The sequence below is a fragment of the Ascaphus truei genome, chromosome 13 (genome assembly GCF_040206685.1).
Source record: "Ascaphus truei isolate aAscTru1 chromosome 13, aAscTru1.hap1, whole genome shotgun sequence".
Classification (NCBI taxonomy): domain Eukaryota; kingdom Metazoa; phylum Chordata; class Amphibia; order Anura; family Ascaphidae; genus Ascaphus; species Ascaphus truei.
This window is the reverse complement of record NC_134495.1, coordinates 22,300,929-22,317,092: the sequence shown is the minus strand read 5'-3', so window position 1 is coordinate 22,317,092 and position 16,164 is coordinate 22,300,929. Positions and strand designations below refer to the sequence as shown.

The following is a 16,164-nucleotide window of genomic DNA, read 5'->3' as shown; positions in this document are numbered from 1 at the left end:
TAGGTAACACTGGACATGTATGTGTATACCGGTATTAGGTATAGGTATCAGGATGAGGTGTCAGGAGCCTGAGGGTGGGGCCAAGGAGAGGAGGAACGTGTGCGCGTGTGCGTGTGTCGAGCGTCCCCCCATATGGAAGCAAGTATCTCTGGAAGCAGAGGTTCCCCCGAGCTGAAATTAACGGGGTGCAGCTCCATAGACCTGCTGCTTCAATCCTATGTTAAAACGATGCCCAGTTGGACTGCTCCTTTGACCCCATTGCAGTGCCTTGCAGGCCCCGTCTTGCAGCAGAGAGGTTAACGGACGAGGCCCCAACGAAGTCTGAAGCTGTCAATCTTGGGAATTAATGAGACTAGCAAAATCTTGGCAATGTCATCTAACCAGCTGGGACATAGAGGTTTACTTTCCACAGGCCAGGGATAGCACCGGAATAGCCGCATTATCCGGAGGAGGCCTCCCGGGGCTTCCTGTTGACAAACATACCATCTAACCATTGAAAGCACTGAGTGATTTAACTTCACTTCCAGCTCAGGGGACCTTTTCCTGTGCTGGCACTAGCATTGCACAGAGCAGTAGAGGCAGGCGGCTTACAGCTGGGAAGGGGGTGCGGCGTTCAAGGCGTGGCCAGATAAGGGGTTCCTTCGGCAGATAGCACATTGGGGATATCCCATGGGTGGAGCCTGGCATTGGTTGATGCATTCTGGGCGACACCTGCACTTTAGCTTTGCCAAAGCTCATCTATTTTACAAAGTGAGGGGAGAAAATCGGTCCAATAAATACAATCATTATAACAATGTGATTCCTTCCACCAAGAAATACCCAGACGTGTAATCATACCCATTAACTTTATTCTGCTTTTGTTGCCCACGGATGAAAGTATCTCCAGGAGATGGCAGATTTGGGGGGATTTCCGGTCTGAAAACGTTATAAACCTTTTCTGGAGTTTTACACGGTAGAAAATAATGGAAAAGGCACGTGCCGGAGCGTGAAAACAATGTCATTTGAACAGCGTTCCTAATCTGCAGGGTGTGTCTCAATGTGAAGTAACATGGCTGGCGTATCCGGATCTGTGTGACTGGGTTACTGTTTGATTTCAAGTGCTGTTTGTGTTAAGTGTGGCGTTAGAGCCAGAAGGGAAGTACTGTGCTGTGTATACTAGCGCAGGGGTGTGCAAACTGAGGGGCGCGCGCCCCAGGGAGGCCGTGACATTTTTCAGGCGGGGTGCGGCGGTTGCAGAGGCCCCGCGCTCTTCCCCCCCAAGGCATTTAAATAAAATGCTGGGGGATCGTGTGTGGCCTCTGCAACTTCACTTGTCTCCGGCGAAGAGTTGCCATGGCAACGCGGCGTGAAATAACGCCACGTGGCAATGTGACATCATGTGACCCCGCGTGTCATTTGACGTCGGAGACATGGTAAGGAGGGGGTCGTGAGCAGCAGGGGCAAGGTTTGCGCACCCCTGCCCATATGTATGCTAACGGGGGTGGCTGAACTTGCGGAGTGTACAGTGGGTTAATTTATTTTTAATTGTGTGGTAATTGAAAGTCTGTAACTAACTTTCTCTCTCTCCTGCCTGATTGAGCCTGCATTGGGTGTGATTAGTTGATTTGCTAACCTAAAACAAAGGCTTGTAATGAACCCTGAGCTTGCGTGTCATGATCTGTGGGACTGGGTTACTGTTTTATTTCTGTTACTGAAACATGGGGGGATGAAACTCATGACTGGGCAGTTAATTTAGAGGGTTATTCCCTTTTTTGGAAGGATCGAGCAAATAGAAGTGGGGGAGTATGCTTATGTGTTAAACCGGATCTAAAACCCATTATAAAGGAAGATGTTTGAAGGGAATGATGAAAATGTAGAGACCTTGTGGATAGAAATTAACAGTGGAGGTAAAAGTACAAAGAAAATGTTTGTAGGGATATGCTATAAACCGCCAAATATCTGAGAGAGAGATGACGCCAAAATAGTTTTGCAAATGGAGAAGGCATCAAAACTGGGTCATGTTTGCATAATGGGTGATTTAAATTTTCCAGGCATAGATTGGGGCATTGAGATTAGCATTACAACAAAAGGAAACAGGTTTTTGGGGGTGCTTTAAGACAATTACATAACCCAAATTATTGCGGAACCAACCAGGAGAGGGGCAATACTGGATCTGGTAATATCAAACAATATAGAAGTAATAACAAATATTCAAGTCCAGGAACATTTGGAAAACAGTGATCATAACATGGTCTGATTTTGAAATAAATGATCAAAAACTATGTTGCATGGATTCAACAAAGCATGTTAGAAAGGCAGATTTTAATAGACTGAAGATTAATCGACAAGGAATAAATTGGGATGATGTTTATGCCGGGAAAATGTGGATTACAAATGGGCAGTCTATAAAACATTGTTAGAAAAGCACACTTATCAGTGTATATCCTTCGGTAATAAATATAAAAGAAAGTCTAAACCAATGTGGCAAAATAAACAGGTAGGGGAAGAAATGGGAAAGAGGCAGGTATTTAGATTCTTAAAGTTAGAAGGGATGGAGACATCGTATCAGAATTATAAGGAATGTAACAAACATTGCAAAAGGGCAATCAAATTAGCAAAAATGGATAATGAAAAAAGGATTCTAATAGAAAGTAAGATCAACCCTAAAATCTTATTTAAGCACCTAAATAATAAAAAATTAGAAAATAAAATATAGGACCCTTTCAGTGTGAGATGGGCAGGCAGATTATTGGAGATAAGGAAAAAGCAGAGGTATTAAACACATTCTTTGGCTCTGTATTGACCAGGGAAGAATCAAGTTCAATAGTAGTGCCGCAGGAGGAAGCCACAACCTCCATATTAATGAACAATTGGTTAACTGAGGAACAAGTTTTAAGTGCTGCTTGATAAAATTAAAGTAAATAAGGCACCTGGCCCCGATGGCATACATCCAAGAGTTCTCAAGGAGCTAAGTTCAGTAATAGCCAAATCATTATATTTACTTTTCAAGGACTCCATTTCCACAGGCTCCGTACCACAAGATTGGCGTAAAGCAGATGTGGTGCCTATATTTAAAAAGGGCGCTAGATCACAACTGGGGAATTACAGACCTGTAAGACTTATATCAATAGTGGGGAAACTACTTGAAGGTTTAGTACGGGATAATATTCAGGAATACCTAATGAAAAACAAAATTATTAGTAATAGCATAGATTTATGAAGGATAGATCATGCCAAACTAACCTTATTAGTTTCTTTGAGGAGGTAAGTAGGAATCTAGACCAGGGTAATGCAGTTGATGTGGTCTTAGATTTTGCAAAGGCTTTTGATACGGTTCCACACGAGGTTTGTGTACAAAATAAAGCAAATTGGACTCAGTAAAAATATATGCACCTGGATTGAAAACTGGTTGAAGGACAGACAACAGAGGGTTGTCATAAATGGAACTTTCCAGTTGGCCTAAAGTTGTGAGTGTAGTACCTCAAAGATCGGTACTCGGACCCCTGCTTTTTAACTTGTTTATTAATGACCTTAAGATTGGCATTGAGGGCAAAGTCTCCATCTTTGCTGATGATACTAAATTGTGTAAGGTAGTAGAATCAGAGCAGAGTGCAATTTCTCTCCAGAAGGACTTGGAGAGACTGGAAACGTGGGCAGGTAAATTGCAGATGAGGTTTAATACAGATAAATGTAAGGATATGCAATTGGGATGCAAGAATAAAAAGGCGGCTTACAAATTAAATGGAGATATATTGGGGGAATCCTTGATGGAGAAGGATTTAGGAGTGCTTGTAGACAGCAGGCTTAGCAATAGTGCCCAATGTCATGCAGTAGCTGCAAAGGCAAACAAGATCTTATCTTGCATTAAACAGGGAATGGAAGGAAGGAAAGTAAACATAATTATGCCCCTTTACAAAGCATTAGTAAGACCACACCTTGAATATGGAGTACAATTTTGGGAACCACTCCTTAGAAAATACATTATGGAACTAGAGAGAGACAGAGAAGAGCCACCAAATTAATAAAGGGGATGGATAACCTGATTTATGAGCAGAGGCTAGCTAAATTAGATTATTTTACATTGGAAAAGAGGCGTCTAAAAGGGGATATAACTATATACAAACATATTCGGGGACAATACAAGGAACTTTCAAAAGAACTATTCATCTCAAGGGCAGTACAAAGGACACAGGGTCATACCTTTAAGGTTGAATGAAAAGAGATTTCACAAGTAACAAAGGAAAGGGTTCTTTACAGTAAGGGCAGTTACACTGTGGAATTCATTACCCATGGAGGTTGAGATGTCAGATACAATAGATATCTTTAAAAAAAAATGGTTGGGCATCTTTTTAGAAAGGGAAGGTATACAGGGATATACCAAATAAGTAACATGGGAAGGATGTTGATCCAGGGATTAATCCGATTGCCAATTCTTGGCGTCCGGAAGGAATTTATTTTTCCCCTTATGAGATATCATTTGTTTGCCTTCCTCTGGGTCAATATACTGTAATTACGGATATAGGATAAAGTATCTGTCTAGATTTATCATAGTATGGAAAATAGCTGAAGCGCTCAAATGCAGGTATATCTCAAAATGATAATAAGCCAGACCACTGTACCAGGGTACTAACAATTGATATAGTACCTATTGTGTCATATAATGGGTACTATCGTCCTGAAGACAGGTGGTGTGTGGTGCAACCCACTCACCATCAGTCTCATTGGCAGGTTCCCCTGAAAAATATACAAGTACTCACATCCTGGTAGGGCAGGCAGGCAGGCTGTGCAACTACTCAATGCAATACAGGGAAAAGGGAGACCAAAAAGCGCACCAGCACAAACGGAGCAGGAAGAACCCAGGACAAAAAAATGATTAAAAGGGCACTTTAATGTGGCAAAAGACCCATCCAATGCATTTCGAACGTCGCAGCGTTCTTTTTCAAGGAAAAATGCATTGGATGGGTCTTTTGCCACATTAAAGTGCCCTTTTAATCATTTTTTTGTCCTGGGTTCTTCCTGCTCCGTTTGTGCTGGTGCGCTTTTTGGTCTCCCTTTTCCCTAGATTTATCATAGGTTGAACCTGATGGAAGCAGGTCTTTTTTCAACCTCATCTAATATGTAACGATGTAACTGGGATTGCACCATTCAACCTTTCAGTGAGTCGCAGGCCCCTCTAGCACTGAAGAGGTTAAAATAAGAGCGTGCGCAGCTCCGCTGCACGGAAGACCTTTGTGTTTCTTTGCGGAGACCAGGAGAAATTCCACAAAAGGCTGATGCAGATCTGTACTCACTCACACTCTGTGATCTCACTTACACTCGCACTCCGTGTCTTTTTCTCACTCGCACTGTCTCACTCTTGGTGCAGGAGGCGATCCAACTGGATGGAAGGATTCTGTTCTCCCTGCTCCGCAAAGTGTCCCCTGTGTCCTACAAGCACCTGAGCAAGCAGAAGATCGACCCTATCCTGTACATGACAGAATGGTTCATGTGCGCCTTCTCCCGCACACTCCCCTGGAGCTCGGTGCTGCGTGTTTGGGACATGTTTTTCTGTGAAGGTACAGGATGAACCCCCCACCCTCCCACCCCCCAGCATTTGTCTTCCAAAACATGCCTGTGCTTAATCCCTATGTAATCCTCATTGCACACCACTGCTCTCTCTGATCTGTCTGTACTGCCCAAGCGTACCTGCTATATACCCCCCACCTGTCTCCATAGTGGAAAAGTCTGATATAGATTTAAGACTGCTTTATACTTTGCCTGTCAGCAAATAACATGGGGTCTTTGACTAATAGTTGGGCTCAGAGCGCATTAGACGGAGAATAGAAAGCAGAAGAGTTCCGCTCTTTAGATAAAGTGCACTTATTGTAGTGCTGGTTTAGGAGCTCCCTATTGTGTCTGCGGCAAACTTTTCATCTATTTTGGACAACGTATCATAAAATTCCCCCTTTCCTGAGCTGGTAAAGTGGTTAATGATCTTTTATATAGCCCTCCTTACCCGGCTCTAAAGGAAGGCCCATCAGATTGATGCAGTGCTCAGTCTCAGGCCTTTGCAGGGTGCTGGGTGGGTGCAGGCTGGGCGTGGGTGCTTGAATATAACGAGGATGGATGCCAGGAACTTTTATAAGCAAAATGGTGCTTTATTGGAAATCCATCAATAATGCATCACAGACACTGACATGCTGGTCACGGCACAGGAACTTGTGGCAAACGAGGTCATTCTGGACTTCCCCTGGTAGCTCTCACTCCTACACTGGGGAGGTACTTAAACTTCTTACTCATAGTAAGGGATAAAGTAACAGTCTCTTGCATAGTCCGTGTATCAAATGGGCCTCTCTGGAATACACTTTGGGCCGCTAAATTAGTCATCTGTTACTATGTACCGCATACTTCTTCCATAGCTGTTTGATCAGGATTGCGCTAGGAACCTTCCAGTTGGACCGGTCCAGACATACTCCGGAGTTACTATGCCGAGATCTCCTATCAAGAGCATGCTTCCTCCTTTTCAATAGTGAGAACAATTGAGAGCATTTACTACTGGCACTTAATGGGCACGTTCCTAACTGAAAACAAACGGTGACAGGACACTTCTTAATACACTTGGCTATACACACAAACCTATTTACCAGATTTACAGTGAGGACCCCAGTCAGAACTCTGAAGGACCTGCTTCTAGAACATAGGCTGGAGCTACATATACCCTCTATACTCCCTATAGTTAGGTCACAAGACATACAAGGGAGTGGCATCTCTTCTGCATACTCATGGTGTACACATGATAGGGAGGAACCTGAGGTGAGGCTTCACAGTTAACCCATTATGGCTGTTAACCCCTTGCTGAAATAGTACTCCCCAAAGAGGGGGGGCTACGTTTATATAGCAGATTACAATTAAATGACCACGCAGCGTTGTTTAGACTTGGTTTGAAGGATGAGCATCGGCATTTTGCAGTTGAGTAGAAGTTAATATGGTAACAGAATTGTAAATATTTCAGCAGAAAAAGTAATGTTTGAGTTTACCAACAAGCTGTGGATTTTACCTTGTAATGACCTCCCATTATCCTATATAGTGCTGCGGCTATACAACAGTAAAGCACAATAAGCTGGGACATTGCAGGACAAGTCCTGACCGTGCATGAGGTGCTGATCTCCCAGTCTCGCCTCTCCAGATTTTCCTGTCTCTCCAGAACTGGGGAGAGATTGACTGGACATTCCCGATCTGCGGATTGGTTCCAGCTCGGAGCGTGAGGATGTAATTGGATGCGTGGGTTAGCCCTGGGAGATGTCGGATTGGCTGTACGGATGTTGCAGGCTGTCGAGCGCAGCTGGAGTTACTCATTTAGGTGTGTGTGAGCAGCGAGTGGCTTGTCTATACAGGCCCTGTCAGGACTTGCAGGGAGCTGTCTGTGTTTTTGGTTACTGTGTGTAAGCATTAGCTGGCTGCCTTTTGTCTCGCCCCTCCCTGTGTGTGTGTCACTTAACGAATTTCCGGAATATAGATGTTTCCCTATTTTATCCTAATAAATGGTGTAATCCACTGATATGTATGGTGCATTGTAGTCTTCCATAGCTCGTAGGATGGGACGTTATTCAAGTGTCGAAGGGTTGCAGAGTTGAGCTGTCCAACCGCTCGTGCTTCCTGTGTGTGGAATTCTGTCAGGCATCGTTTGGGACTGTTCCATCCGGGTGGGACTGCTGTGTGACTGAGGCCAAACATTAACCCAGGGGTTCTCATCTCCAGTCCTCAATCCCCCCACCCCCAACAGGTTGGGTTTTGAGGATATCTCTGCTTCAGCACAGGTGGCTCAGTCTTTGACTGTGCTGAAGCTGGGATATCCTGAAAACCTGACCTCTTGGGGGGGGGGGGGAAGTCTTGAAGCCTGGAGTTGAAAACCCCTGGGTTAACCCTACCTGTGGCCCTCAAGGGGTTTTGGAGATTAAGCAACTGGATGTTATAGTTAATGTTTTCATTCATATTGCGAACATTGTAGACGGCTCTTGTATATAGAATGTTATAGGCGTAGTCCGTCCCTGCCCTGAAGAGCTTACAATCTAATGTTGGTGCCTGAGGCACAGGGTGATTTAGTGACTATCCCAAGGTCACAAAGAGCCGACACAGGAATTCAGGCTGTGGTCCCCTGCTTCAAAAGCAGTGACCTTGTCACCGAGCTGCTCCTCCTGCACTCGGCAGTCTGCTACATACGTGTGCAACCAATGTTAATTACAGACGGGTAAATCACCACCTAGCACACTAGACATGAAAACAACTATTGGCAGAAGGGAAACCGCTTCCAGTCTTGAACAGTGTTGTGGGAGACACACACAGACCCTATAAATACTGGGTCTGGCTCTTCGTTACTCCGGATCCGCTGTGTACACAAGTAACATGATCTTTTCACTGTGATGCACCTACATAATTGTATACATTATCCCTGTTGGAATAGTGATAGGAAATACAATGTTTCAGCGGTAAGAACGTTGGAGAGAGATGGATTATGAATGAGACCGTCCTGAACAGACTTTTTATATTGAAGGTGGAAAGGCTTTGAACGAGTTGCAGTTTCCATGTAACCGCTCTTCCTTTCCCCCCCCCCTTCTCAAACCCCGCAGGCGTGAAGATTGTTTTCCGGGTGGCTCTCTTTCTGCTGAAGGATTCCCTCGGCACTTCCGAGAAGCTGAAGTCCTGTCAGGGTCAGTACGAGACCATGGAGAAGCTGAAGGCCATCGACCCTAAATGCATGCAGGAGAACATGCTCATTCCAGAGGTGAGACGCTTCTCCCAACTCATCATACGGGGCAGGGCGACTTACCTATATCATAGCCAACTGCACCCTGTCATACAGGGATCAACTAATGGGAACAGTATCTCCAAGTGGCGTCTCGGCAGGAAATCCCAGGACAACCGTTACTACAGTTCTCCAAAATGTAACACCGTTGATACTACTGTAAATGGGTTAATCTCTTAAGAAGCAGTAGGGTCCGTGTCGGTTAGTCCTGTAGTAACGCCATTCTTTTATTGATTAGTAAATTGTGATGTGTTCAGGGGCAAACATGGGAAATAAGCCAAGATGTTCTAGGTCCGCACAATCCCCTCCTATTAGGGGAATAAAGCCTTGTAAGGGATTTAAATGGCATGCTGGTCCAATTAAAGGTGTACCAGCCATCTGAGATCTCTGCATGAGGGGTGTATGTGCTATTACTGTAAGGGGAATGCGGGGTCACCTTACCTCAATATGACTGAACTCCCGAGTGCCTTATGGCATTAGAAATCTAGTATTAACAGGTGGGGGATAAAAAGGGTTGGCACCTTTTTTGACCCTTTTGCGTCTAGAGGGGCCAACAATTGCTGGCACCGATGGGGTTCATTGGAAATTGTGAAACCTCCGTAAGCTGCAACCCACCCAAGAGGGGAGTTTCTTTACCTGGTTTTAACGGTAGAATTAGACCCTCCTCTCCCTGTGTAGGAGTTGGGACCAAGTCATCTATTACTTCAACTGTGGTCAGGAGACCCTCTATCTCATACTCCCCAAGCCCCTAAATAAATAAAGAGCAAGTGTAGAGAAGGCTGACAGAGAGAAATATGTGTACGTTTTATTATATTCACACCAGGGAAATTGTGCACCCAGTTTGCCTCTATAATAAGGTATTATAAGGTACTGGCTTTAGCCAGATTGTAATTGCACTACTCGCATAAGCTCGTGCTTTATTTAACCCCTTCAGGGCTTTCACACTTTTTTTTTCACCAGTCCATGGGACAACTATTACATATATATCGTGTAGGTACTTGCATACGGGTATACCTTGACGTGCCATGCAGGCTTACAAATGCTTTGGCCAAAGGGTTTAACAAAATTCCCTTTTTCATGAGATTATTATTGTTATTATTTTATCTTGGCCTAATTGGTAGGAGCGCAGGAATCGTTCTTTTTGTAGAGAATTTAAGCTTTAATGTTGGGTGAGATCCACATACCTCAGTCCAGCGCTCGCCCCTTGATACGAAGTGGTTGCATTAAAAGTGGCTCTCTGTCTGTCTGTCTCCTCAGATTGTGGTCATGCAAATTACAGAGCGGGATGTGGAACGAGAGCACTTGATCCAGCTGAAGAGATGGAAGGAGGAGTACGGGGAGCTGCAGTGCAAGTCTCCCCCTCGCATGCACGGGGCCAAAGCCATCTGCGACTGTGAGCCGCAGCGTCGCAGGCCGCTACAACACTCGCCGTCCATCATCCTCCCTCCCAGCACCCCCACCCCCGCTGTGGGGAAACTGACCAAGGAGCAGAAGCAGGCGGAGAAAGAGCAGGAGAAGCTGAAAGCCAAGGAACTGCGGGAGAAGGAGAGGGAAGAGAAGGAGAGGAGAAAGTTACAAAGGAAAAAGAGCAAGGCCAAAGAAGACCAATCCAACGGGGCCGTGAAAGAGGAGAATGGGGAGGAACGGGCCAGAGACCACCGGCAGGAACCGGCCAAGCCTCTGATCCCAAAACAACCCCTTCAGGACTCTGTCAAACTTCACCGATCCAATGAGAGCTTGTGTTCCAAAGAGAGTGAAGACACCTATTTATAACCACGTTCCATGTTCACCCCTGTGTGGGACACGTACTCTTCACTTCATTCCCAGTTGTCTGCATCAGGAGTCCTCCGTACTAAAGATCCCACAGAGCAAAGCTATCCCTTGTAACGGCCATGGGAAGGTACATAGGATTGAAACGGAGCAGCGCGCAGTGACGTGGACCTGGAAGGATGCAGTTATTTGCCCTGTCTGTCTGTCTGTTTTTGGTTTCACTTTTTGTTTGCTGGATGTGGGTTCTGTTTCAGGAAGCCCTGATGCCCTTTCAACTCTAGAGGATCTAGAAATAAGACCTTACTGGGCTCCAGAAGCGTTATTTGCAGGCTACAGCCCACGCTCTAGTATGTGGCATATAGGGTATTATTTACCCAAAAGCAATTCCTGAAGGAGGCCTGTGCGCCAACCCAAGGCTGGGCTGAAGAAAGGGCTCGAGTGGCAGGCAAAGGGCACAATTACAGCTGTTGGAATGTCATCTGCCAAAGGCTGTAAGGGAACCGTTCTGTATTATGACTGGTGTCACTGTAAGAAGTGCTGGGCACACACCCCGTACCATTCCAGATGTTCTGCCGATGAGCTCAGGACATCTTCGACTATGCACAAAGATTTCATTGTTCCTTTCCTTATTACATGGGACCAACCAGAGAAGCTAAAACATGCCGGCTCTCTTCCTCCATCCCACAGATACTCTTTGTACCACTAAAAGGATTCAGGGAGCAAAAGTTTGCTCAATATTCGGGCACAAAGGATCACTTGTCCTCTCCATTCAGACTTTTGCTGGCCGCTGTCTGAGTCGGAGCTGGCGTCTCGGATCCATGGTAGAGACGAAGAAATGTGATGTCTTCAGATGACCTCTGACACCGCTCCGTCCCTCCGCCTGATAGGACAGAGGAGGGCTCATATTCCACAGTGTATGAAATGGCTATACTAAACACAGCCGCGCAGGAATATTTATTTATCTACGGTATTAGCTGTTGCATAAAGAAAAAGCTTGCCAATATTTAGAATAAATAAAATGACCTTTTTTTTTCTGTTGAAATCCATTTTTCTTTTTTTTTTTTTATACGAGTCTTCTTTATTTTGGATTGATGACCTGCAGCAGGTCCTTGGTTAGTAAAGGGTCGGGTAATACAATATTTGCATGGCAGGGGGCATTAGTACTGCTTCCGTGACGGTTTCTCAGTTGGCATCATTTGCTTGTTGTGGGCCAGCATATCCTTACAGGGAATTTCTGTGTGTTCCACTTATCGTGTCAAGCAGGGGTGGGCAACTCCAGTCCCCAAGGGCCACCAACAGGACAGGTTTTCAGGATATCACTGCTTCAGCACAGGCGGTGCAGTCTTCGCTGCATGTTGTAGTAAGCTAGAGAGTTGGAGGGAGAGGGGAGGGGGGTGTTAAAGACAGCTGGCTCCAGATCAGCTTGTGTTCAGGTTATAACCCCTTTGTTGCTTTACAATGCACTGTAGAGCCATCTGGCAGTGAAGGGTTATAAGTTTGCCACAAACACTGAGAATCCCACTCGAGCAGGACCTCTTCCTGAGATCCGTTTAAAGTTGAAGTCAAGTCCTCAAGGGCCACCAACAGGTCATGTATTAGAGATATCCCTGCTTCAGCACAGGTGTCTGTCGAAGACTGTTTGCGCCTAATACCTGACCTGTTGGTGGCCCTTGAGGACTGGAGTTGCCCACCCCTGGTCTAAAAGACTCCAGTTGCACTTGCACGGTGTTGCATGCCACAGAGATAAAAGCTGCGCGCGCCACATTTCTTCAGGGGGCTCTGGTGTTGCTGATGATGCAGAAGCAAATGAAATTAAGATGTAGTGAGGGATCCCCTAACGGTCCAGTGGTGCGCAAAGTGGGGGGCGCGAGACTCGCTGCAGGGGACGTGTGGGTTTGCAGAGGCCCCGCGCGCTTACTGACGGCACTTAAATGAATGCCAGGGGAGCTGCAGGGCCTCTAAACCTGACTTACCTTGATTCAGACGCTCCTGGTGACGCGTCGCCATGTGACGTCACATTGCCATGGCAACGTGACGTCATGCCGACAGGGCATCTGAATCGCGATAAGGGGGGGGTCAGGGGAAAAAGGTTGCGCCCCCTGCAATAACCTGTTCTTGGTGTTCCTGCCTGCAAAACATCCACACCTGTGACTTGTGGAAATAACACGCAACAAGTCTGTTTGATACTTTTAATTCAGATGAAGGCAGAATATTGCACCTGGCCTGTAACTGCAGAAGCCGCCTTTTCATAAGCATTGAGTAATGCTACAGCATGGGAGGCTGGGGGCCGCGCTCGCCCCTTGAGTAAATACGGTCAGCTCGCGTTGGTGCAGGAACAAATGGTGCTGTAGGACAAAAGATATCCCCCCCTCCCCCACCAGCGTCTTCAGCAGGTTAGGGGCACAGGGTGATGTCCGTGGCACTCAAGTCGCAGAAGATCTGACGACCTTTATCTGTCCGGTGTCCGAATGCAGCACCGTTTCCGGCCGGAATGGCTTGCCAAAGGATGGTCCGCTCCAACGTCGTCTGTGTTGCTGAATTCGGAAGACGCTGTACCAATAACGTATAATTCTATGGGGGTCGTAGGTGCTAAATACTCACTGTTTCCTGTTTTCATGTCCACTTCACCTTTAACAGATGTGGTTGTAGGTTGTGATACCGTTTTACAGACCAACATGAGATCCTCGTAGATAACGTTTGAGTGCTCTACATATGAGGAACGCGAGCGCTGACGCTGTTACATAAAAACAACATTTTTTTCTCCCCTGTCAAACGTATTGTATTGTATGTCTTTATACAGCGCCATTAATGTACATAGCGCTTCACAGTAGTAATACATGTGGTAATCAAATAAATAACAGATCATGGGAATAAGTGCTTTAGACATAAAAGTAACATTAAGGAAGAGGAGTCCCTGCTCCGAGGAGATTACAGTCTAATTGGTAGGTAGGGAGAACGTACAGAGACAGTAGGAGGGAGTTCTGGTAAGTGCGTCTGCAGGGGGCCAAGCTTTATGTATCATGTGTTCAGAATATCCACAGTGCTATTCATATGCTTGTTTAAGCAGGTGTGTCTTAAGGTGGATAGAGAGGGTGCTACTCGGGTACTGAGGGGAAGGGCATTCCAGAGGTGCGGGGCAGTCCGTGAAAAGGGTTTCAGGCGGGAGAGGGCTTTAGAAAAAAAGGGAGTAGAAAGAAGACATCCTTGAAACGTGACATAAGTGTGTTTGTAGTGCTGTAGAAAGCCAATACAGAAATCCAAGAAAAATAACCCAAGCCATACATTTCTCAACACGTAGATCTGCGCCATTCTGCAAATGCAACTCCGCCCATGTGCGCCATAAATCCCTCATCTCGCCGCGGGCACTCACACGGAAATGGCGCAGCGAAGATGAATACATAGATGCAGCCGGGCGCAGGTCTATTTCAGCGCGAGTTGCGACAAGATAATGCGTTTGCGCTAACGTTCTGCCTTTGATACATAAGAGCCCTTTGTGTACGGAGCTTTGGAAGCGGCATAGGTTTCTTCTGCAAGTGAACGCAAACGAAGGACCATTTCAGCTCTGAGGATGCTGGTCTCTTAAAAAGGACCGCGGCCTACACCCACCCTGCTCTTCTCCAGGCCCAGGAGGATTACTCGAGCTGTGAGCTACATCCTTTTGATAATATTGTTGTGTGAGCCAAAGTAATTTACAACCTGTTTTTAGAGCTGCACGTTAAAAAGGAGCATTTTGTGGAGGGGTTTCTGGGCCCAGCTTTCCACAAGAACCCCCTTCCTTTTGGTTTAAGCATTTAACCCAGGCGGCCTTTTAAATAATATTTCAATTACTCAAAATGACAATGAATCAGTTCAATATAAGACGAACGACTGACTGCCCGTTAGATTTACCGTTCCATTCAAATGCTGCTCCGTTAATGTAACTATAATTGTAACGTCCTGTTTTGTGTGAGAGGCTGAATCCGCCGCTAACCTCTTCACTGCCAGAGCTGCATTCCGGGCCCCGCTTTAAGCAAAGAGGTTAAACCAGGGGTCTCGTGCTATTCTCAAGGGCCACGCCCAGGCCGGCTTCTGTAGATATCCCTGCTTCATCCCAGGTGGCTCCGTCTTGGACTGAGCCACTAATTGAGCCACCTGGGCTGAAGCAGGGGTATCCATAAAAGCCGGCCTGGTGGTGGCCCTTAAGGACTGAGTTTGAGATCCCTCGGCTTAAACCATTGGTCCTTCTCCACACCAACGGCCGCAGTGCAGCCGCCACCTCCCTGTGCAGCCGCCACCTCCCTGTGCAGCCGCCACCTCCCTGTGCAGCCGCCACCTCCCTGTGCAGCCGCCACCTCCCTGTGCAGCCGCCACCTCCCTGTGCAGCCGCCACCTCCCTGTGCAGCCGCCACCTCCCTGTGCAGCCGCCCCCTCCCTGTGCAGCCGCCCCCTCCCTGTGCAGCCGCCCCCTCCCTGTGCAGCCGCCCCCTCCCTGTGCAGCCGCCCCCTCCCTGTGCAGCCGCCACCTCCCTGTGCAGCCGCCACCTCCCTGTGCAGCCGCCACCTCCCTGTGCAGCCGCCCCTCCCTGTGCAGCCGCCCCCTCCCTGTGCAGCCGCCACCTCCCTGTGCAGCCGCCACCTCCCTGTGCAGCCGCCACCTCCCTGTGCAGCCGCCCCTCCCAGTGCAGCCGCCACCTCCCTGTGCAGCCGCCACCTCCCTGTGCAGCCGCCACCTCCCTGTGCAGCCGCCACCTCCCTGTGCAGCCGCCACCTCCCTGTGCAGCCGCCACCTCCCTGTGCAGCCGCCCCTCCCAGTGCAGCCGCCACCTCCCTGTGCAGCCGCCCCTCCCTGTGCAGCCGCCACCTCCCTGTGCAGCCGCCACCTCCCTGTGCAGCCGCCCCTCCCTGTGCAGCCGCCACCTCCCTGTGCAGCCGCCCCTCCCTGTGCAGCCGCCACCTCCCTGTGCAGCCGCCCCTCCCTGTGCAGCCGCCCCCTCCCTGTGCAGCCGCCCCCTCCCTGTGCAGCCGCCCCTCCCTGTGCAGCCGCCACCTCCCTGTGCAGCCGCCACCTCCCTGTGCAGCCGCCACCTCCCTGTGCAGCCGCCACCTCCCTGTGCAGCCGCCACCTCCCTGTGCAGCCGCCACCTCCCTGTGCAGCCGCCACCTCCCTGTGCAGCCGCCCCCTCCCTGTGCAGCCGCCCCCTCCCTGTGCAGCCGCCCCCTCCCTGTGCAGCCGCCCCCTCCCTGTGCAGCCGCCACCTCCCTGTGCAGCCGCCACCTCCCTGTGCAGCCGCCACCTCCCTGTGCAGCCGCCCCTCCCTGTGCAGCCGCCCCCTCCCTGTGCAGCCGCCACCTCCCTGTGCAGCCGCCACCTCCCTGTGCAGCCGCCCCTCCCAGTGCAGCCGCCACCTCCCTGTGCAGCCGCCACCTCCCTGTGCAGCCGCCACCTCCCTGTGCAGCCGCCCCTCCCTGTGCAGCCGCCACCTCCCTGTGCAGCCGCCCCCTCCCTGTGCAGCCGCCCCCTCCCTGTGCAGCCGCCCCCTCCCTGTGCAGCCGCCCCGATGAACCCCTGCTCGCAACCGCAAGAGGAGGGAAACTTTTTGCGGGTGCCGTGACGAAAGGGAAATGCCAAGATGCTACTTTTGTGGACATGCCGC

General features: G+C 48.4%; 1 protein-coding gene across 1 annotated transcript in view; it reads left to right on the top strand.

Annotated features, from left to right (window-relative positions):
- TBC1D10A (TBC1 domain family member 10A) overlaps positions 1-11,573 on the top strand; it is a 21,052-nt gene extending 9,479 nt beyond the window's left edge. Inside the window, exons 7-9 of the mRNA XM_075568899.1 lie at positions 5,345-5,534; positions 8,586-8,740; positions 10,019-11,573. Coding sequence (XP_075425014.1) covers positions 5,345-5,534; positions 8,586-8,740; positions 10,019-10,534 — 861 coding nt within the window. The 3' untranslated portion in view covers positions 10,535-11,573. The remainder of the gene's footprint in view (positions 1-5,344; positions 5,535-8,585; positions 8,741-10,018) is intronic.
- The last annotated feature ends 4,591 nt before the right edge of the window (positions 11,574-16,164 follow it).